Here is a 23,717-nt window from a genome sequence, read left to right on the forward strand (position 1 = left end):
TCTAAAAAAGAACACTGATTGTAATGCCAAAAAGATGAGGACTGGGGTCATTAGATGGCAATTTCTCATATTATTAGGCTCTCCATACCACTCTACTACTTCCTTTCCTTAGAAAAGTCACACTGGGATAGTTTTATTCACTGAACAACAGCCTCAATACATGAGTAGCCCTCAGTCTCATTCAGTCATTCCTTTTATTCTTTTTTTGTAATGATACATGTATTAAGATAGCTACCATAATAATGGCACTGGGTTTTGATTCTACTGCATGGACTGACTTTGTAGGAGCCTGGTGGGACTGATCTAATGGGAGCTCACCAAGGCCAGCTGGATTGGGAGTGATGGAGCATGTGATCAAAATAGACACTCTGAACATGGCTGGCAATGAAGGCTGACTGAGAAGCCAAGGACAATGGCACTGGGTTTTGATTCTACTGCATGGACTGACTTTGTGGTAGCCTGGTTTGTTTGGATGCTCACCTTTATAGACCAGGATGGAGGTGGGAGGACCTTGGACTTCCCACGGGGCAGGGAACCCTGACTGCTCTTAGGACTAGAGAGGGAGGGAAAGGTGGGGAGGGGGATGGAAAAGGGAGGTGGGGAGGATGTGGAAATTTTTAATAGATAGATAGATAGATAGATAGATAGATAGATAGATAGATAGATAGATAGATAGATAGATACAATGAGCTATGAAATTTCCCATATTCTAGAAATTGCATATTGAACAATATTAATATCACTGTTCTGCAATTTACACTAAAATGAGGAGACAGAACCATGAATGAAACATGAAGAATAAAATAGCAAATAATTTTTCAAAGACAAAATGAAAATAAAAGCACACTATTTCCAGAAGAGTCATCAGTAAATGGATCTTATAGGTGAATAGGTGACACTGAGCCAGAAAGGAGTGAGGAAAAGACAGACAGATATATGAGAAATTCAAGCTAAAATGAGCTAAAAAAACATATAAAGATTTAACGGGATGGGGAATGGACACATCAAAAGAGAGAGCAAGAAGACCTCATAAATCCTGTCATATGACCAAAGGAATATTGACACTTTTCTGAAAGAGACAGAAAGTCACTGAGGAGAGTATGTGCAGGAGATCCATACAATTTAAAATGCATCTTTAAATGCTTTGCTTTGGCTATAGTGCAGAAAACAGATATTTGGGCAATTCTACCAAAAGCAATCTATAGATTCAATGCAATCCCCATCAAAATCCCATCAAACTTCTTCACAGACCTTGAGAGAACAATAATCAAGTTTATATGGCAAAACAAAAAACCCAGGATAGCCAAAACAATCTTATACAATAAAGGAACTTCAGGAGGCATTACCATCCCTGACTTCAAACTCTATTACACAGCTACAGTATTGAAAACAGCTTGGTACTGGCATAAGAACAGAGAAGTCGACCTATGGAATCGAATAGAAGACCCGGATATTAACCCACAAACCTATGAACACCTAATTTTCGACAAGGGAGCTAAAGGTATACAATGGAAGAAGGAAAGCATCTTTAACAAATGGTGCTGGCATAACTGGATGTCAGCCTGTAGAAGAATGAAAGTAGATCCATATCTATCACCATGCAGAAAGCAGATATTTGAATCAAGACAAGAATAAAAGTTCAAATAACAAATAGCTACTGAAAGAAACCAAGTAAAATACTGTCAACTTGGGATAGAGTAGGAACAGAGGGGCAGGTGAGCAGCCAGATTTAGGATACAATGTAAAGTGGCAGATGTCTAAGTTTTCTAATAAGCAGAGAACAAAAAGGGATAGAAATGGAATAGTTTAATGCCAGATTCTGGCTTAAAGAATTAGAAAAGGAAAGTGTCACTTATTGAACTAGAAAATATGATGGAGAAGGAGAACGGTGGACATGATGAGGTAATGTGTAACATATTAAAGATTTGTACTGGACACAGAGAATGCAATGTATAAAGACTAGAAATATAAAGTTTACATTGAAATTGTACTAAATTGGGAGGAATGGACAGAAACAAAACAGATTAGAACTAGAAAGTTTCATCTTAAGTAGAAAGATGAAAAGGAAAAAAGAAGGAAGAAGTGAAAGAGAATGTACCCCCACCCCAAAAAAGGGAGGTGAGAGATACTGCAGCAGGATATTACATTCTGGAATTAAAGGGAAAAATAAAAATCTTCCAAGGAGGTAAAGGAACTCCTTAACTTGACTGTGTTAAGCGATTCCGACAGTTTGAGTTAACCAAGAAAAGCCACTGGACTCCAGGGATGAAGGTCACCAGAAGCATTAACAAACACACTTTTTAGTAGAGAGATAGGCAGATTCTTGAATGAAGCTAGAAAACAAGTTGAAAGCAGTATATACTGTATATAAACAAACAAAGAGAACTACAGGGAGATGTAAGAAAATTGGTTAGTATCTCCTTCTAGAATATTATATGCTTAAGCTCCTTCTAACCTTTCTCAGCTATGTCACTGAGAGCTTCAATCCACTTCAAATATCACATGAGATTTAATCTATAGTCAATTTTGTAGCATTATAAAAGCAATTTGTGGTTAGTGCTTATTAACGGTAGAAACCACTATATGTATGAGTACTAAATTAAAGTCTATTTCCCATACTGTAAACTAATGAGGCAGAATTAATGTTGGGTTAGTTCTATTTGTGGTAATCAAGGCACACAGGACCATTTAGGGTAGTCTTTCTCTCCAAAGAGCCATATTCTGGTAAATTTAAGTCTGAGATAAGAATTTCATCTGTGCAGTATAGGTCCTCCCACATGTTCCTACCTGACACCAATTTCTTCCTATAAAAAGTTGGAGTTCGTTTAGTACAGGCTTGCACAGGACACAGTTTCTGACTAAGCGTGTGCCTATAAGGTGTAAGTGTCAGCAAGTAAGTAGACATTTACCAGCTGATATCATTCCATGAAACCTGACATTAAACATGGGTCAATCAATGCTACATCTTTCTGATGAAAATCAATGACCTCAGTCAAAGAAAACCTCCATCGTCTATTAACCAGAACTGTAAGTGGGGTTATAAAACAAAATGAAGCTAAATGTTAAAATACAACTTGATTACATTATTTGAAATATACATGAGCATTAAATATTCATTTTACCTTGATGCTGCAAAAAAGCTAGTGATTTGGTACCCAAAACTGGCATAGTAAGCATGTTCCATGATCGCCATCAACTGAATGCAGTTGTATCCTATATACAAAAAGCACAAAGAAAGTCAAAACTGCATTCAAAACAGAATGAAAAATTGCATGTTCTGAAGACGTAACTTTTACAATGAACCTAGAAGCTCTAATCAGCATGCAAATTTCTACTACTCTGACATAATTTACTTGTCTGACCTTCTAAAACAATTGGACATTTGTCTCTTTGAGCCACATACTGCCTGGATATTTGAAATGTCTTCATTTTAATACGTGACAAATGATATGCAAATATATACATAATTTTGCTTTAGAATATTAAACATGGAAATCTGCATATGCTAAACTTTAGCTTTACTTGTAATATCCATACTGAAGATTATGAGGCTAAATACGAGTAACTGATTGCATGATATGGTTTTTAATTTGCCTCTTTTCATCATAGTTTAGATATTTTACCATATAGCCTAAAAAATATTACCAAATTCATTTTTTCTACAAAGTAGGTATTATGAAGCCAGGAGCTAGGTTCCTATGGACTTACTCTTAAAATATTTAGTGTCTTTCATGTGCACACACAGACATGGGACAAACCACAGTTTTTCTCTCTTCATCAGAATATATTTTCTCTCTAGTTGTAAATGAAGTCACTCAAAAGGCAGGGATTGTCCTTTAAATATTCATAATAGCAGTGGAACTACTCACAAGTAAATAATCAGAGAAAAGACAGAACCTCTTGATTTTATACAAAATAAAGAAACAGAAAATCTTTAGAGAAATCAGTTTTTCTTTTCTTACAAGTACAATTTTATCATTTTTCACATATGCTCAGTTTGCTTGGGAACATTTGTGCAACAAACATGCTAAGTATTTGTATTAAGCTCCTAATGTCCAATTCATATAAGCTTCAGTTTTATTAAAAGACTTCATAAAATCAGATTCCTTAACAAGTCACTGAACTATATAACTGAACTTGTGAGAAAACCAAAACCCATATTAACTTCATTCTCTTCGTTTGCTGTGCTGTAGCTCCTCATGACTATATTTTAGCACATCATACATTCTGTAACTTTCACAAATACAAATTCAGAAGTAAAAATTTATATACATATAGCATTTCTCACAGATCTCACCATTGGCATATTGTTGCAAAAGGAAAATGATTTAATTCAAATAGACCTAACAGAAACACATGTATAAGATGATGGACATTAATTATCATATATCTTAGAGTAAAACTTGTAGTTTTAATTATGTCTCCATTATATAATAGGCACTGTTCTCATCGAGCTCTACCTTGAATAGTCATTGTTTATTTCAATGGCACTAATCATGTCTCCCTTAGTGTGCTCTCTACCTACGGTGCTAGGCAACTCAAACAATGGTGCAGAGGAGCATTCTGTGCTGCTGAGGTGCATATTAAAAGTCAGGTATAAATAATTTAATATTATATAATAATGAAAGTACTTCTTCAGTGAGCAAATGTAACATAATACCTATCCACCAATGCTAACAATAAATTTGATTAATTTTAGTTTCTGGAATTGTAGTTCAGTTCACAATCACAGATAATTAGGATCTATAGATAGGTGAAAACTTTAACCCTGACTTGTATTTAAATTGTTCCTCTGGTTAAAAACTAAACTCCCTGCCAGAAGTGATATAATTAAATGTATTTTGTTTTCCTCTCCAGCTGCTGCAGCAGGCACCAAATATGCTACAGAATAATTTTTTTCAACTGCATCACCTATAAGAAGTAAAATAATAATATAACATCTATTGAAGCAGGCAGTCAACCTAATACTATTTATTCTTAGTCTTCTCTGAAGACAGTCATGTCTGCTATGTGAATATTTCAACATGTTTCAAGGGTGGTCCAGATATGTTTCTGAGAAAAATCATACATATGATACATATGATTTTTCTATATAATATATAATAACTGACCCAAAATGAGTTCCAGACACCTTACAAATACTAGAGTTTTTCATAAAATAATAAAATGGACTGGCTATTATCAATGACCACGTCAAATGATAAAGGTTATCTTCTGTAGAAAAGTAATTACACTCGCATATTTATCTACAATTTGGAAGCCATCAGTTCACATTACTTTAAATTGAAATTGGAATAATATCTTGAATGCTTATGCTCTATCTTATTCCATTTCTCTTTTCTATGCTATCACTATTACAGGGCAATTGGAGAAGCCTAAAATAAAATGCATTTTATTACATATTTAATCTCTTAACACAAAAAAGAGACATTTGTAATTAGCTTTTCTAATAAGAGAACAGTCTCATTAAAATTTTATCTGAATAAAAATCACAATTATTACTTACCAAGGTCTTTGATTCTTGGTAGTACATTGCTTGTAAAATGTTTATAAGAAGCTATTTTTCCTTCATGAGAAGAAATTCCCACATGAGATTCATAAATTCTTAGACTTCTTGGTTTCTTAGGTCTGGAATGCTTCAACTACAGAATACAGAGTTACAAATGGAATTAAAGCAAGCATTCAGTTGTGACATTAATCAAGTATGTGAAATAAAATAGAGGCTAAATTCAGTGAAACACTTGTGATTGTTCTTCCACATCAAAGGCAATGGCTGCATACACCATGTTTCTTAATCATTTATAGGACTGTATTAATAAAAACCACTTAAAAAGTGATGAAATAGTTCATGCAGTATCAATGATTGGAGAGATATTTTCTTCATTTTTAAACCTATGCCTTAGGGAAAATATGGAGCTATAAATGTCATATATAATATATTTATTTAATGCATATCACTCATTAGCAAGATTAAGTAAAATAAATGACTGAAAAATTAGTTCTAAGATGCATATAACACATCTGGAACATAATCATAACATAACCCTAAATACATTAGTTTGCCATGCCACTGTCCTTTTCAAAATACTAAATTATCGATCTTCACATACTAAATTATTTAAATCTTTGTACAATTGAAATTGTAACCCAAAATATTAATATTTCTTCTTGATAAGTATATAGAAATTTACTGGTTTTTGTTAACTTCAAAACCAGGCAGAAAGAAAAACCTTACTTCTGTTTCATGGGGAAGATACGACAGAATATGATATAAGATGTATAATACAGGAACACTGTCAAACAAAACACTAAGCAAGCAAAACTTTGAGCATTTTTACAAAAGCTATAAAATACAAAAATTATTGTCCCAAGAAACATTGAAATAAGCAATTATTTATAATCTGCTGTCCTCACTTTATATGTGTCTTCTGGATCCCAGTGTATCCAATCATAATTCACATTGTCACTTTCACGAACCACATACTTGGCCCACGGTGAAATGCGATACAAAATCTCACCACTTTTACTGGTAATGACGACCTAAAAAGAAAATGAGATGGCACTGATTTAAAATAGCCCCACAAATCTAACAGAGGACATAGTTAAGGAGCACTGCCTGCTGCAGGAAATCAAATGAGTTAAAAATTTAGGTGAGTACCCAGATGTGTATCTATAAGAACGTATTTAAAATTTTTGCTCATCTGTTATTACTATATGATCATTAAGTTACATATAAGTTTATATTATACAATCCTCTTTCAATTTCCATGAATGCAAACCAACCATTAGAATACTTAAGTAACCCAGACCCAGAAAGACAATTATCACATTTACTCACTCATAAGTAATTTTTAAACATAAAGCAAAGAACCAGCCCACAAATCACAATCCTAGAGAACCTAGAAAACAATGAGGACCCTAAGAGAGACATACATGGATCTAATCTACATGGGTAGTAGAAAAAGACAAAATCTCCTGACCTTAGGAGAGGGTTAAAAAGAAGGGAAAAGACAGGTAGGGGAGCAGAGAAAAATGTAGAGTTCAATAAAAATCAATTTAATAAGAATAGTTAATTTAAAATACTGTAGATCCTAAAAAGACAAGATCCTTTGGATACTGCAATCAATAAGTCAATCATCCACAGGTTATTCCTCTTCTTTTGGATTGGGAAAAAGCAAATTATACAGCCAAAACTTTCTTTTCTTCTTTGTAATATATTATGACAGTTTCCAATGCCGAATCAAATACAATGGTTTAACACTACAAATACGCAATTAAAAAAATCATAAAACTGAAATGAAATATTATTACCTGTGTCAGTGAATACTTTTCTTGTATACAGTGTTGTCAACCTTCCAAAAATATCACAACACATAGGTTGAGAACTGTTGTTCTAAAATATCTAACTATCCTTTTTGCTTTGTGAACAGAACAAAAGATCATTTTGGAACATTATTTTGCAGACTTTCCATTATACATAAATATCATCAGGAGACAATGAGTTCTAAGTGACAGAAGAAACAGACACACTATCCATATCTCTGCTCCTATACATCGTGTTCAATTACAGAAAGAATACAATGCTTTAGCTGCTGATGCTAACACCATTTCATTTTTGTTGTTGTTTTATTCTTTTTTTTTTTTTGATTTTACATACCAGACCCAGTTTCTCTCTTCCCTCCCCTTCTCCTCCTCCTACTTCTTCCCATCCAACATCTCCCCTGCCATCAACTCCTAAGAGGAGGTAAGACCTCCCTTGGGGAGTCAACAAAACCTGGTATACTAAGTTGAAGCAGGACCAAGCCCCTCCCCCATATCAAGGTTGAGAAAGGTATCCATCCCACTATAGGGAATGGGCTCCAAAAAGCCAGTTCATACACCCGTGATAAGTCCTGATCCCACTGCCAGCCCACTTCCCACCCTGCAACAGATCAAGCCACATAATTGTCACTCACATTCAGAGAACTTAGTTCAGTCAGTCCCATGAAGGATCCCCAGCAGTCATTCCAGAGTCTGTGAGCTCCCAATAGCTCGGGTCAGCTATCTTTGACTAACACCATTTCTTATGGTCATTCTGAGAGTCACCTTCGAGGAAACTATAAATCGGACAACCATACTAAATATAAATGCTATATAAAAATGGATATTTCCAAACTCACCACCACACTACAATGATGTCAAACCACTGAGTAATTGAAAGTCAACTAGGTTTACAGTTTCATCTTTGTAAGGCTTGAAAAATAAGGAAGCAGTAAAAACATGGTATTCAATGATTTAGCGTTGTCAGTGATACATCATTTGTCTTCATCCTGGGGATCCTGAACTTTGGGCCAGAATTTGTGAAATGGTAAGAGGAAAACTCCCAACCATGTCATTAGGGTATAACCATTAGATACACCTGACAAAGAAGATTAAGTCATCCCCTGAATGAATCATTTTCCCAAGTGTTCTGTTTCTCCTTTCCCTAACCTGTATACGTAGGGACACATATTATTGTAAAGAACTTCAACTTTCTGTTTCCTTCGCCTTTCATAGAAATTCCTAAATGATATGAAGAGCACAGCTTCTCACTAAGCCTGAAAAGTATATGATTTATATGTAACAACTTTCTAACGACTTGTGTTTTCTGACTAACACAACTTGTTCAGGAAGAATCCTTCACTTTCAGTGCCTCTTCACAATGTCTTTAGTATCACAAACCAATTAGGGGTATTATGATAAATCCAACTAGGAGACAGCAACCAAGGAAAATGATCCTATCTCAGACTTATACATAAACATAATGAATTGAACATATGTATCATATGTCTACCCATCAGATAAGATATGTCACAGGGAACAGGCTGCTAATTTGCAAACTGTTAACCATTCAGTAGCTGAGTGATGCTAATTGTCGAAATCCCAGGAGGAATCCAATGTTCCCTGGGTTGTCCTATAAACTACCAAATAGAATAAATGTATTTTTATCTCACAGTAAGTACAGCCAAACATGTATAATACTTGTTGTCAGCACTTCTCGTTCATATGTCTGAATATTCAAATGGACAATAAATCTTGAAGTAAGTTTTAAGGACCTTGTCACAAAGCAGGTAGCAACATCATAGACTATCAAGAAGGACCCACATGGTAGAATAATATCAGATTTCTAAAGCTCACCTCTAACCTCCAAATGTGTGACACAGTCACACAGCTACACACACATACATACACACAGATGTTGTAGGAGGCCGCTCGTTGGTTCCAGGCTGCTCAGCCCTGAAATAATATAATATAAAGCCCCATCTTTATAGTTATAGTTTTCCTTAGTTATTATAAAAGATTAAGTAGATATAAATATTATAACTGCAATTTTTTGTTAAAGTTAAAATCTTCCTTCACATTTAAACAGAAAAGGGGAGGTGATGTGGGATTCTCCTCTGTATGCTTTGAATAACATTTGTTAATAAAGAAACTGGCTTGGCCTGATAGGGTAGAAGAGAGCTAGGTGGGGAAAGCAAAACTGAATAATGGGAGGAAAAAGGCAGTCAGAAGAAGCCATGGAGCCGCAGCAGGAGATTGATGTGCCGAAAATTTCCTGGTAGGCCATGACCTCATGGTGATGCAGAGATTAATGGAAATGGGTTAAATTAAGATGTAAGAGTTAGTAAATAAGAAGCTAGAGCTAATAGGCCAAGTAGTGATCTAAATAATATAATTTCTGTGTGATTATTTCAGGAGTCTGGGAAACCAGGAAAACAAACAAGCAGCCTCCCTATTACAGACACACCCATTCATGTCAAAAATATGAAAAGAGGTTAAGCGGTTTTTGGTTTATTCTTGTTGTTGTTGTTTTGTTTTGTTTTTGACTTGGGGTGTCTCTCTGTAGGCCTGGATGACCTGGAGCTTGCTATGTAAAACATGTTAGCCTCAAACTCAGTGATTCACCTACCTCTGTCTCTTCTGCAGTGCTAGGATCAGCATGTATGCCACCAAGCCAATCACAAGAAAAAGTATTTATTGAAGGAAATACATTATTTTCTCTTTCATTTTGGGTTTTGAGATAAAGTCTCACTTTGTAACCCATTTTGACCTTGAATTTACAATTCTGCCTTGGTCTCCAGGCTGCTGAAATATCAAGTTTGTTGTACTATATTCATCAAGCCATCATATTCTGAACTTTTCATTTGAAAGGGTAAAAAAATTCAAAATATTTCACATTTCATTGTTAAATTTAAATCTGCATTGCTATTTTAAAAAAAAAAAGCTAGGTATACCAAGATAGCCACAAAATGACTAATGCAATTGTGATAGATAAAAGTTCTTCCCTACTTGACTAAATGCATAATCAGTTAAGACCTAACTGAGGAAGGAAAATCTAGTTTTTAATAGTTATATTTTGATAACAACAATCATATGTTTCAGAGACCTCCATCTTTGTTTCTCAACTTAGTTAATAAATTTCAATTAATTAAGTAACTATATAAACCATATATGCACATAAAAAAATCTCTGTATTATGTCCTTCGCATCTACAAAGAGATATAGGATAGAGAAGAGGACTAGACATATCAAATGATTAGACTAAATCCCTGTGTCTTGTGTTATGCAATAGTAGGCACTATACAAAGGAAGGAAAGAAAATAGACTTCTTAATAGCTTAGCCACAAAAGCTATACCTTTTTTGATAAAGTCTCACTAGCTCTTACTATTTAAACTTTGTACAACATATATAAAATAATAAAATAAAAGAGAAAGGAATTGATTATTTTGGAACATGCTACCACAATTGAAAGAAAAAAGTTTTCTTTCTTCAATTAAAAAGAAAGAAAAGGACAAAAAATTGTCCAAGTTGAATCCATAAGAATTTGAAATCAAGTAGTGTAAAGACTTCTCTAGCAAAAATAAGGTGATTAAAAAAGAACATTTTCAAAGACTAAGAATATTAGCCATAAAACAAATCTGTAATAAGAAACTAATCACTATCAGAAAAAAGTTAAACCAAATTTTAAGATGAAGGGCACTCCCATATAGGACCAGAACAGAATATTTTTAAGGCAAAATATCCAATTACTTTGCTTTTGGCTTAGGAACAATTATACAATTATGAACACTGATCTCTGTAACATGGGGAGGGGAGAGGGAGAAACCACAGAATACTGTCAAAGAGAAATGAGTGGACAGTAGTAGTTGTATCTCCTAAAGGCAGGTTCTTATTTAGAATGATTGAGAAAAACAGGTGTTTCATTCCTATAAAAACAAGTACTGTCCCCCCATCTAGTCCCTTAGTCATTTAATATGAATAAAATTTATTAGAACTGTTTTCCCCATTACTGAGACAAATATTGAAGAAATAAAGAAACAACTAAGCAGAACTAATAAAGTGTTTGCTATTTTCAAGGGCATTACCTGAACAAAAACCTTATAAAAGGAGGGAGGTTACTAAATAAAGAGAAAATCCAAATGCATTGTTTGAGATTTAGGAAGCTGGTATTGAAAATGACATCCCTGAGCAAGTAAGAATAACTACACCTAAGCCAAAAGAAAAGGAACAATGTTTTAATAGGGTAAAGATTGTCTAGGTGTCTTAGGCTAGGAAACAAATGAATTACCTATATTAAAAGAAAGGATTTACACATCCAAGGTATTGAAAGATCAATATAGAAATAAAAGAAAAAAGTCATGAAATGGGGGAGCGGGGGAGAGATCAGTGAGTTTGCATTATTGAAAAAGTGAGTTTTAAAGAGATTCATCCATGTGCAGTGAATGCTGGAAATATTTTATGTAAACAGTGTTATAATATGGTATGGCGCAAAAACAAAATCTAAGACACGCTCAGAAGTGAGAGAGAATAAGGCATCGAAGATGAGTTGAAGTTTTTTTTGGAAATCTTTCATTAAGTATCAGTATAAAAGTCTATTTGGTAATAAACTGAAACAATTGAAGAATGAATATGATTCCTAAGCAACCACTCTCAGTAATATTCCACTGAAATAAGATTCAAAGTGTAAAGAAGGAAAATGAAATGATTCAACCTCCAGAAAAAACAATGCAGAGGAATTGCAAAGACCATCTACTGAGTAGGAATTTTAAGAATTATACATTAAGAAAATATTTAATTACTTATTTAGTATATACAGGCTAGAATCTTGAAGAGTATCTAATGACTACTAAAAATTAGTTAATGATAGGAATTCCGAATCATAAGCACTCATATAAACCTTTACAAATTTAAGTCTCGACATAATGATTTCAATACTGTCATTGTTCCTCTTATCTTCTGTAGAAAGTCTGGTTTTGCCAGGTACAAGTGGCACGTGGGAAATGAGAACTGTAAGTAGTTTTATATAAACAAGGATAGAGAAATGAGCATAGGCATAATGTGAGAGAGAAACGAAATATTTCACATAGTGGGAAACAATAACTACATGGTTTAAGATGCAATTTGAAAACACCTGATGACCTCTTGTCAATTGATTTTTATATACATTTTCTTGTGGTTATAAAATACAGTGAAGAACTGAAGTGACCCTTTAACAGTGGACTTGGGCAGTGGAGGCTGTAACAATGAGGATAAGAAGCAGCCCTGATCAATACAACGATCATCACAGTACAGTGATTTAGTTGAAATCTTTCTTACCGAGGTCTGTTCAAATTACTAAACATAAATTCTCCCATGTCATTGTTCTCTAAAATATTCTTTCCATCACTATTTACTTGATTCTTTAGGATACACTGATTTACAAGGGGCAAATGTAATGTTCTTGCTATATTTTAATGGTTCAAGTGAACAGCAAGATTAGTTAAGAGGGAAAAAGGAGAAAAAGGAGACATACCTTTAAATTTGAAGAGGTTAAATAATAAGTTTGACATTTGCCATATACTTATCTGTAGTATCAAATAAAGCTTCGGTTTAAATGTAAATGTTTAAAGCATGAAAGGCTGGACAGTATGTATTTTGCGATAAGCAACACCAACCTTTATGATTAGTAGGAGGCATACCTGGCAAAAGTGAATTTTTTATGTTTAATAATAATAAGCAAGAATAATAAACACCTAAGTCACAAACTATTACTACTTCCCCTTTTTTCTTAAAAGCTATAAAAAAAATAGAGGTTGGGGTTTGAGAGATGGTTCAGGGGTTAATCCTAACAGTTCTTCCAAAGGCTCAAAGTTCGGATCTCAGTACCCATGAGTAATTCAGTTTCAGGGGATCCTAGCCCCTCTTCTGGTCTTCACGGGCATATGCACGTATCTGCACAGACCACTACACAGAAACATACACACATGCATATGATTAAAAGAAAGTCATTAAAAAAGAAAAGAAAAACTAGGTGCCTATATACTTTAGAGCAAAAAACTAAAGCATAAAACACTTAATATTTTTAAAACCTGTGTATTTCAAAGGCACAATAGAAGAAAGCTTTCAGTTCTTCAGACTTTTATAGTCACATTTAATATATTATGAACACAAGGATAGACTAAAGAATAAAAGATCATAAAACAATTAGATACTTGGAGTACAATAATACAAAAACAGAAATGCTTAGTCGTAAATTGAAAGCATTTCTAGAAAATGCAGTTAGGAGACAGATTTATAGAGTCTAGTGGTCTAGACACATATGATCACTTATATAAAAACTTAAAGAAGAAAATATTTTTTGTTTTTATTTTTGTATACTCTCTTATATATCCAATTTTAGCAATAACAGAAGTCATCTTTACCCAGAATGATTTAGATGCATGGACATGTTTGACTGTGAAACTTTTGGGCCTCAATGCAGTAGGGAAATGCTAGTCAATTATACATGTCTCCTCAAGGACTTTTCTGGCCTAGATTTGGAGTCAGATACCACATAAGAAACACCTCAAATAATCATTTTCTGAGCCCTGACTCTAATCCCCACCACTAACTTCTCTGCTGCCCTGCAACACGGTTCTGAGTTCTGAAGATTTCAGTCACCACAGGGAAGCCAAATATGAAACAAGAGAAACAAAAGGTAAGATGAGATGATCAACTTTTATTTTTGAAAGATAAATGGCAATAGAGGATAGAAAACTAACACCAGTGTATTATGGAATATATTTCCAACACCCTAAAATTAAATTCATTTTTCCAAATAATATAATGTATTTTTCTCTGAAATTTAAAGCATTTCTTTGTATTTTAACTTTGTTTCATATATTTTAAGAATAATTTAAGATTTTTCTATTTTCATATGTATACTAATTCTACCAATTTAAGTGTTTCAAATAAAAAATATAATTTCACACAAACCAAAATTAATTTCATGTACATCACTAAAGTTCTTTGTGTTAATTCAGAAATGTTTGGTATTTATATTTTACATCATTTATTTAACAAAGTATTTCCGAGCAAGAGATCATGAATTCACAAGAATTCATAAGACCTCTTGACAATTCTGGCGCTACACTGATCTCTATCCTATCTGACTTTAAAAAAAAAAATCTCTTTTCTATATTCTGTAGTTGGATTTTTTTGAGCCACGAGCTATTTCCCAAATAATGACACAGAGACATATTATCAATTATGAAAGCTAGGCCTTAACTTAGGCTTGCCCCATTAGCTCTCATAAGTTAAATTAATCTTTATATATTAATCTACATTTTGCCTCATGATTTTTAACCTTTCTTTTATCTTGCACCTCAAGTTTTTGTTTTTTTTGTTTTTTTTTCCTTGCTGGCTGGTATATCCACCCCTTCTTCCCAGAGGTCTCTCTCTCTCTAGCAGAAGGCCCTGCTATACCTCTTGCCTAGCTATTGGCCATTTGGCATTTTATTACACCAATCACAACAATACATTTTAACACAGTGTATAAAGATTCCAATATACCACAGAACTCCTTCTGAAGATGTTTGACATCTTCGAAATGAATAACTACTACTACTGAAAGTGAATGATTTCCTTTTCAGCTTTTTATCTTTCAATTAATTCATAATTTTTAATTCAAAGTTTTAGCAAATAATGTCTCTTTTCTAAGTAAACTTCCAGCACCCCTGAAGGGAAAATATTGTGGTTGAGAGAATACAAAGCTTATAATACTAGTTTTTTTCTTCTTCTTCTTCTTTTTTCTTTTTTTTTTTTCCTCATGTAATGTAGGCCTAGCAATTGGACCTAAAAGAATCTGGAAGAATGGAATGAGTAAGTGAAGTATATCATACAGTCAAGCATTTTAACCTATAAGCAATGAATGGTGCTTAACTTGATAAAAAATACCATGTTCTTCTTAGTTACACAATGGGAAACACAAGGAAGCTACCAGTCTGTGAAAATGAAGTAGTTCACGATATCTATAGTTTCTATACACACTTTCCTACATGTGATTACATATGTATTCAGAATCAGCTGTTTTGCAAAAAATAATCACAAAAATAAATTTGATTTGACAAAAACTTCTTCAAAGCACATGTCTTCAAAGTTCAAGTTTTAAGATATATGTATTTTCTATCAACAGAATTGCAATGATTATTTGTAAAGTGTATGACGGATACTGAAAATAAACATAAATGCTCAGCAGAAAAGTCAGAGAATGGAGACTATGTACCTCATCAAAGAACTGCAGTGTAGAACCAGCCCTGCTTAAACACAGAAAACTCATGACTAAAGCAAGTATAAGAGAGGTTGCACAGTTTGGGCTCACAAGAAGAAGTTCTGATAGCTATATGGATTAGAGAACCAAAGAAGACAATGGAGTCGGTTACAAAATGAGATGGACAAGAAGAGAAAACCCAGAAGTGCAGTGCAGAGGGAGACAGGAGATGGGAGAGAGACCAGAGTGTTTAGGTTCAGACAAACCCATTTGGGCCTGAAATAGCCAAAACTCTTTGGAAACAGAAAACTAATTCTTTACAAACCAGACATACTATTGATGCAAACATTGGTTTAAATAGGAGTTCCTATCACAGAAAATAATAAACAGTGCTGCTGTTCAGCTGAGAAATGGGTTTAGTAAGATTATAGAGGTTCCTACAAGATACAGAATAGAATTTTAAGCTCAACTTAGAATTGTTTTTAGTATCAATCAATCAAATATTACCTAAACTGTCCATAGAAAATTATTTATTTTCCCATTAAAAAGTTTTAAGAATTACTGGTGATTGCAGTCTTATTTATCAAACATTTGCTTGAAGAACTGATACGTGCATTCACAACAATGGAGAAATGTTAAACACTGTCTATAATCACCAATGCAAAACATTACAAATCATTGTTTCATTACTATTAGCACTTCCAACAAGTGTGCATGACTGCTTATAAATGGGACATCAGTCAATGACACAGAATTAATTGGCCCTCACAAACTAACCACAGTTAGCATGATGATACAGTAAATCTACTGTGATACAAATATGAAAATGTCAAAGACCTTGTCATCGGCAAAGGCAAAAACAGCATTAGCTATACAGTCTTCAATTTGTATTACTACATAACATTATAATGTATATACTAAGAAGATATTTTCAAACTCAGAAGTAATTCACAAACATGCCTCAAAATATTCATATACACACACTTTCATTGTTGTTACAATAAATATAGTTTTTGTAGTGTAACAATATTTTCAGTCTCATAATAATGCCTATTTTTGAATAAGTTCTGAAAATAAAACACAAAGATGAAGAAAATAGATGAGAATCAGCAAAGAGAAGTTAGACACAAACAGAAAAACCAGTTACAGACTTTTGTAAATACTTTCTTTTTATACTGTATTTATAGCAGTCTTATTTTGATGATTTTAAGAGTTTTTACTTCTCTAAATATGACTTACTTTACCTTTATCCTTTGTAGTTAAACCTGAATAACATATAAATACAGAGAGAAGAAGTGAAAGGAAAGACAGATTTAAGAATGCTTGGTGGTAGAGCAGGATGAATAACCACAAAAGTTTCAAAAGCTGCCGGGTAGTAGAAAGCCAGGCTTCTGATGATTGTGTTCTTTGCCTTCCCTGTTACTAGATTAAATGTTATTAGTTAAATGTTTTAATAGACATTATAAATTTTACTTAATGATTACAAAGCAACAAGCAACTACCTGTCTTAAAATAAAATTGAAAATTATTTGAAATAATAAAAATATTGCCTAGGTTCCCACATCAAGTGGATGGAGTTCTCCATCTGAAGACATGTCCATGCGCACTTGTGAGCTCAGGCCATTTGTCTGCGCACTATTACCATAATCTATCAAAGTAGTGGGGCACCTCAGAAAACCAAAAATAGGATTTTACTTTTTCACGATCAGGGAAAAAAAATAAAAAATAAGAACTGAAATGTGAATACTATTTACTCTTGGTCTAAATGACATGCTTTGGCTTTCCAAAAGAGGGAGCCGGAACTCCACTGACAGGACAGAAACAATGTGGCACTTCGGTATTCTGTACTCATTTTAGCCTTTTAAATTTAATTGCATAAAGAGCATAGCAAAGTCAATGAAAAGATATCATGATCCACAGTCATAAAAGAAAAGCTGCTTCACATTCTCTGTAAACATTCAGTTGTAAACTAAAAATAGTTTGTAAGTCTTGTATTTACTTTTCCAAATTTATTTTTAGATATCTGAAGATTCTATGACATCAGATGTTATAGAGTCTTAAAAAAATGGAAGCTAATTATTACTTGAAAATTCAGAGTTCTTACTGTTCAAAAATATAGAGAAAAAAAATAATCATCCTCAGGCAATGATTACAAAAATACTAAAAATTCTATCTTGTCTGTAGGATCTCCTTGCTGAAAATGATGTCCAGGACACTTCATTAGCTAACTCATACCCTTAAAACATATTTTTAAAAATCAGAATACATTATACATTTTAAGCTAGTTAACAGAAATCCAATGTATTAAAAGACTCAAAGTAAAGAAAAAGTCTGTAAGAGAAAAATCATTAACTGTGAAATAAAAATATTAGCATTCAATCACAGATTCAGCATGAAAATAAGAATACCATCACTTTGGAAACTAATCCTAAGAAAAATGTGAAACCTTTAGGTTAAATTTTGACAGATAAGAGAGAGAGAGAGAGAGAGAGAGAGAGAGAGAGAGAGAGAGAGTTAAATATAAAGTGCAAGTACACAAAATCAGCATATAACAGGGCATCTGTGCATACAAGATGCTTCTGAGCAACTATTTTATCCACTTGCCATTTGAATAGACCTAAAATTAGATGTTTTTCTTTTCTTAATCAGAATCTGGTGATCACCAAGTTTGTACATATTTAATACAGAACTTAAGGGGCTGGAAACAGATTCCATGATTAAGAGATTTTTTTGCTCTTACAGAGGACTCTGGTTTGATTATATTTCTAAAGTAGGGTTTAAACTGAGTAACTCCTAGTTTCTCAGCATCTACATGAAGTTAGCACTTGGCAGAGGATAGGGTTTAAATGTTTAAGACACTTATGCTATTAGATAAAATTTGTAATACTTCTAATATCTAGATTTGTAGATAAAATTATAGTAATTATGTATGCCTCATAGGACTACTAGTGAGAGTTAAAACTAAACAAGAGATTAAGCAAATAAAATGCTTAAAATACTCAAAATATAGAATACTCAAAATGGAGATTTTTCTGTCTCTATACATAGTCACAGCTGTCCTAGAACTCACTGTTAGACCAGGCTGTCCTAAAACTCACAGAAATCCACCTGCTTCCATCTGTTGAGTGCTGGAACTAAAAGGCATACACCATAGCACACAGCTTCTCAAAATAGTGTGTGTATGTGTGTGTGTGTGTGTGCACGTGCGTGCATGCACATGTGTGTGTGTGTGTTAATCCAAGTTAAAATGAACTAACACTTTAAAAACATAAAAGCTAAACATTATCTATGAAACACTATGTACTGTCTGTAAGTACACTGCAAATAAAAACATCTCTAATGATATTTTTATATGCATATATTAAGCAAGGACTAAATACGTTTTGAAACAAGCATCAGGTAATATTTTAAAGGTTCCATTTTACTATCATGAAGAGATATGTTATATTTACAACCTATAGCATCTACAAAACTTCAAGTTCATTTACTATAAGATGAAAATTTTAGTCAGAGACGATCTCATAGTAATTCCTTACTTACAAACACTTGAATGCTTATTAGGAAGGCAATGCATAAACATGTGCAGATGTATATGAGTGTGGGGTGTGTGTGTGTGTGTGTGTGTGTGTGTGTGTGTGTGTGTGTGTGTTATATGGGAGGAAAGACAAAATAACAGAATTTTAAAATCATATATAAATTCTGAGACCATGTATAATATCTTTCATTACAGAATGTGTGATCCCAGTGCGAACCAAAAACATTGCATTATTTACAGAAATTAAAAAAAAAACTTGCATCTACCTGTGGTGTGGCTCAAACATACTACATACCATGAATCTAAGTGTATTCTTCTTAAATACTATAAACAGGATTAAATAAAGCCAGCTATATGTTAAGAGGTTGAGCAAACAACCAGGTGACAGAAAAACTAATATGGGATTCCCTTCTGTATGCTGTGAATATGTTTTATTACCATTGGTTAATGAATAAAGCTGTTTTGGGCAATGCTTCAGCAGAGCAAAACCAAGTAGGAAATCTGAACAGACATATAGAGAGAAAGTAAGCAGGTTAAAAAGATGCCATGTGGCTGCCAAAGTAGATAGATGCACTGGAAACTTACTAGTAGGCCACAGGCTCATTGTAATACACAGATTAACATAAATGGGTTAATTTAAGTAGTAAGAGTTAGTTAATAAGAAGCCTGAGCTAATAAGCTGAACACTGTTGCAATTAATAAAGTTTCTGTGTGATTATTTGGCTATGAGCAGTCGGGAAACAAATGAGCCATCTCTGCCAACAGAAACGACAGGGAGTTAGAAAAACTAAGGGGAAAAATAGAGAGACACAGAAAAAGTAGAAGGGCGGGAGGTAAAGTTTGAGAAGTTTTCTTTGAGATAAAATGGGAGAGAAGGCTCTTTCTGTGATATCTGCAGAGAAGAAAGGTCAGCCAGGTGTTTTATCTGCTTCTTTAACTAGCAGGTTTTCACCCCAGCATCTATCTCATAAGTCTTTATTGGTAAATATCAAACAATAAAGATTCAATAAAAACATCAAGTATAATAATATTAGAAATATTTTAATAACAAAAGTGATATTTTGAAGTTGAAATAGATTAGAAAAGAAAATAAAAATTGGAAAAAAACAGATGCTAAGCATTGGAAATAAATAAAAACAACACCACATAAAACCTAGAGGAGTATAGGAAACAAAGTATGCACATGAAAAATTAGCAATCTTAACAAAAGCTTAAAGTTAAAAAAATCACACATATGCTAGACTGACTTCAGGATTCTTAACAATCAAGAAATTTTCAACAGCTTGGTTCCCAAGCAACTGTACAAGATACAATACATATATAATAAACCACGTATCTGTTACTTTTCTTAATTCAGTCACAACTATCTAACTAGAAGCAACCTAAGAGAGAAAGCAATAGTCAGGTTTATAGTTGGAGGGGACACACCTCACTTTGGTGGGAAAGGTATGGGCTTGTCACCCTAACCAAGGAGGGGAAAAAGAACAGGAAGCAGGCAGGTTATAAAACATCAAACTCTCCCACCACCAGCCCACTGCCTCCAGAGGTTCCATCTCTTAGGTGCTCCACAATCTTGAGAAGCAGCACCATGAACTTGGGTCTTCAGGAGCTTATGAAGAATATTGCACATTTAAAGAATAACAGATCATTTTCGGATTTTAAAGGTATGGTCACACTGTCAATAGGCACGAAATTGAATGTGTAAATAGACAGAGCAAATAAATTTAGGCCCCAGTGGTCAAGCAATCACTCAAACTGCCTCGCCAATTTTTTGTGCAAGTCAATAATTTCAAATATTGTAAGGTATCAAAATCATGGGAAACTGTTTCAAAATAGAGAGTATGTTCCCTTCTTTATGGAGGGACAAAGTTATCTCTGGAAACATGTGTGTGATGAGAACAGACAGACATCTTTCAAAGAGCACAGTGTTCAAAAGAGCCATCTATCATATCACCAAGGTCTTCTGTAGTGGGAAGAGGAAGCGGCCAGAGAAATTCAGAGTGAGGCAATAAAGGCCAGTGCTAACGATGAAAAGAACAATAGTCTAGCAATCCTGCTGAGGTAGAATCAGCTAAATTTCCTGACAGATTGTAAGTGACAATAAAAGAGAGACAAAAGGTACAAGAACTGTAAGTTTTTAGTTTGGAGACACCAAGAGGAAAGTAGACCCATGGAGAGCAATAAGTAATTTAGGAAGTTATGGGAGTTTACAAGTAAAAAGAAACAATAAGTGTGTTTTGAACACTACATGTCAGGTCAGAGCCTCTTTTGTTTAGATGTGCCTCGTTCCCAGGAAGTGTACATAGAAATAAAAGTGCATTATTGTTTAAAAAGGATTCCATTTTTTTACTCTAAGCTAGGTATCACAAATACTATGTAAGGTATGTGAGCATACATAAATAGATATAGTTTCTGCTTATATATCAGTTTACCTTCCCATCCTCCAAATACATATATGCATTATTGAGATCCATAGTTGAGAAGCTAAGCAATATTGATTTTATTCTTCCAGACACAATAATAAGAAAAAAATTATATCAGCAAAAAGAAAGTATTTGGTGAGTCGTACTCATAATATCATTTTCAAATATAAATTACCTTCAATATTAGTCTATCAAAATACTATATTCAAGGAATTAATGAATTCACATTGCTTGTAAACAAGGATTGTTTGCAAATGCTACCTAGCATCTATTATGAGTAAAGGAACCTTTACTTGCTAACATACATTTAGTCATGTGAACAGATCTTTAACAACACTAAGATATATTACAGGTATGGATCTTTTTAGAAAGGTGTGTTCCTGTCAGAATACATACTTCTATTATAGCTATATATAATGTATCATAAATAATCATAAACTAAAATATCGAGCAGTTGGGCTGATTTATTTTAAACAAAATTTCAGCAGCATACACAAGCCACAGATAATTGGTAAATCATTACATCAGCCTTCTGAAGTCTTAAGAAGAGACAGCAAGATATTTTTCCTGGGGTTGTTAGAGGTCACTAAGAAGATAATCTCCGCAGCAGTAAGAAAAGCATACTGGCTATTCTGTGAACTGAATTTTACAAGCATCTTGCAACCAGAGCCCCAGTGTTATCCAGGACTTACTTGCAAAGCATTCACACTGACATGCTTTACCATATTGATTAGAACATACTGATCACGCTTACCCAGTCCTCAGATTTGACTATTCTCAACTCTACTAGTTTTTCTAATTTCTAATAGTTCTCCTTTCTTTAAATAAGATCATCTTTCTGTCAGTTTGATGACTCAGTTCAGTCTCAGCGTCTTTGGTTTCTCTAATATATTTCGTCAAGCTGTCTTCTGAGGTTGTAGGGAGATAGACAAATTGTACTGAAGATTTAACTGACAAAACACAGTTACTATAAATATCATTATGAATTCTCAGTTATCGTTGGGAGTGATTTCATGAACACCATAGCAAATGAGTCTGAACTTTATGATTGTGAGGGAAAGGGCTGAACTACACACAACCATCAAGGAGTACCTTAGAATGGATTGATGAAATATTGATTCTGTATCCACAGTGTGTACAATAATGCAACTGCTTTAAGATTAATGTAGCATGGTCTCTTGGCATACACATGCATAAATCTAGATATTTATGGAGTAAAAATGAGGGAGGATATAATTTTAAAGGATTGATTTTACCCTCTCATCAGTTCTGTCCTAAATGCTATTACATAGCCACTATATAGATGGAAGCCAGAGAGTCCTTTATCAAAAGTCATGCTGTTGTCTGGCTACGGAAATGACAGCTTGGTGGAGTTCATATTTGCGCACATTATGCGACCACTACAGTGCAAAAGGACACTGGGATAGGCAGCCTCTGAAAGGTCATAACACAAGTCCAGGTATAAAGCAAAATATCTGGGACGCAGAGTGCCTGGGAGGGAAATGTATTATGTTAACCCACATTGTGTACATATAAGACAGCCAGGTGAAACACAGTATGACTTCCTCCGGTGCTTTTAAGCAGTAAACTCAAAGGATATAGGTTGCACTATCAAATGTGTTATAGAAGAACCAAAACTTAAATAATGAAAAACATATCCAGGAAGAATAAAAGTTACAACTATAGTTCTTATTTATTTCAATACAAATCAGAAAGTTGAAAATCACTTTGGTAGTTTTCTTGCAAAATGCCCTGAATCTATTAGATGTTTCTAAGGACAAACTAGGAAGAGTAAATGGATCAGAGATATAACTTTCTCAAAGAAATAAAACTTAAAGACGGTAAATAATAAAACCTTACACTCGAAAGATTTTTAATTCAATCCATTTGTTCAATATAATCTGTCATGACATCCAGTTAATAAGATGGTATAAATGGACAACAACTTTAGAAAATCTGATTTAGTTTACTGCACCTTCTCTAATGTATTTCCTTTAGGCAAATTGGTGTAGGAGTACAATTCACTGATTTAACATAACTGTATGCATTCCTCCCTCCCAAGGTTCTGTTAGGAAGGAATTATAAAAAGGTTCTAGGATTGTTTTGTTGTTGTTTTTCTACAATATATTTGGTTGTGTGGTATGGGGGAATAAAATGCAAGCATAAGTGGTGAGGAAAAATAAGAGAAGGATTCAATAAAGATGCCACTATCCTTGGTTTCTCTCTTCAGCA

At 33.8% G+C, this 23,717-nt stretch overlaps 1 protein-coding gene across 2 annotated transcripts in view; it reads right to left on the bottom strand.

The window, feature by feature from the left end:
* The window catches only part of Gbe1 (1,4-alpha-glucan branching enzyme 1), a 252,351-nt gene that overhangs the window by 130,540 nt on the left and 98,094 nt on the right, over window positions 1–23,717 (bottom strand). For both annotated transcript variants that reach the window (XM_087899665.1, XM_087899664.1), the window contains exons 4-6: window positions 6,415–6,540; window positions 5,507–5,642; window positions 3,123–3,213 (exon numbers count right to left, since the gene is read on the bottom strand). In XM_087899665.1, coding sequence (XP_087755791.1) covers window positions 3,123–3,213; window positions 5,507–5,642; window positions 6,415–6,540 — 353 coding nt within the window. The remainder of the gene's footprint in view (window positions 1–3,122; window positions 3,214–5,506; window positions 5,643–6,414; window positions 6,541–23,717) is intronic.

This window comes from Myodes glareolus, chromosome 2 (genome assembly GCF_982192425.1).
Source record: "Myodes glareolus chromosome 2, mMyoGla1.1, whole genome shotgun sequence".
In the NCBI taxonomy this organism is placed as follows: Eukaryota; Metazoa; Chordata; class Mammalia; order Rodentia; family Cricetidae; genus Myodes; species Myodes glareolus.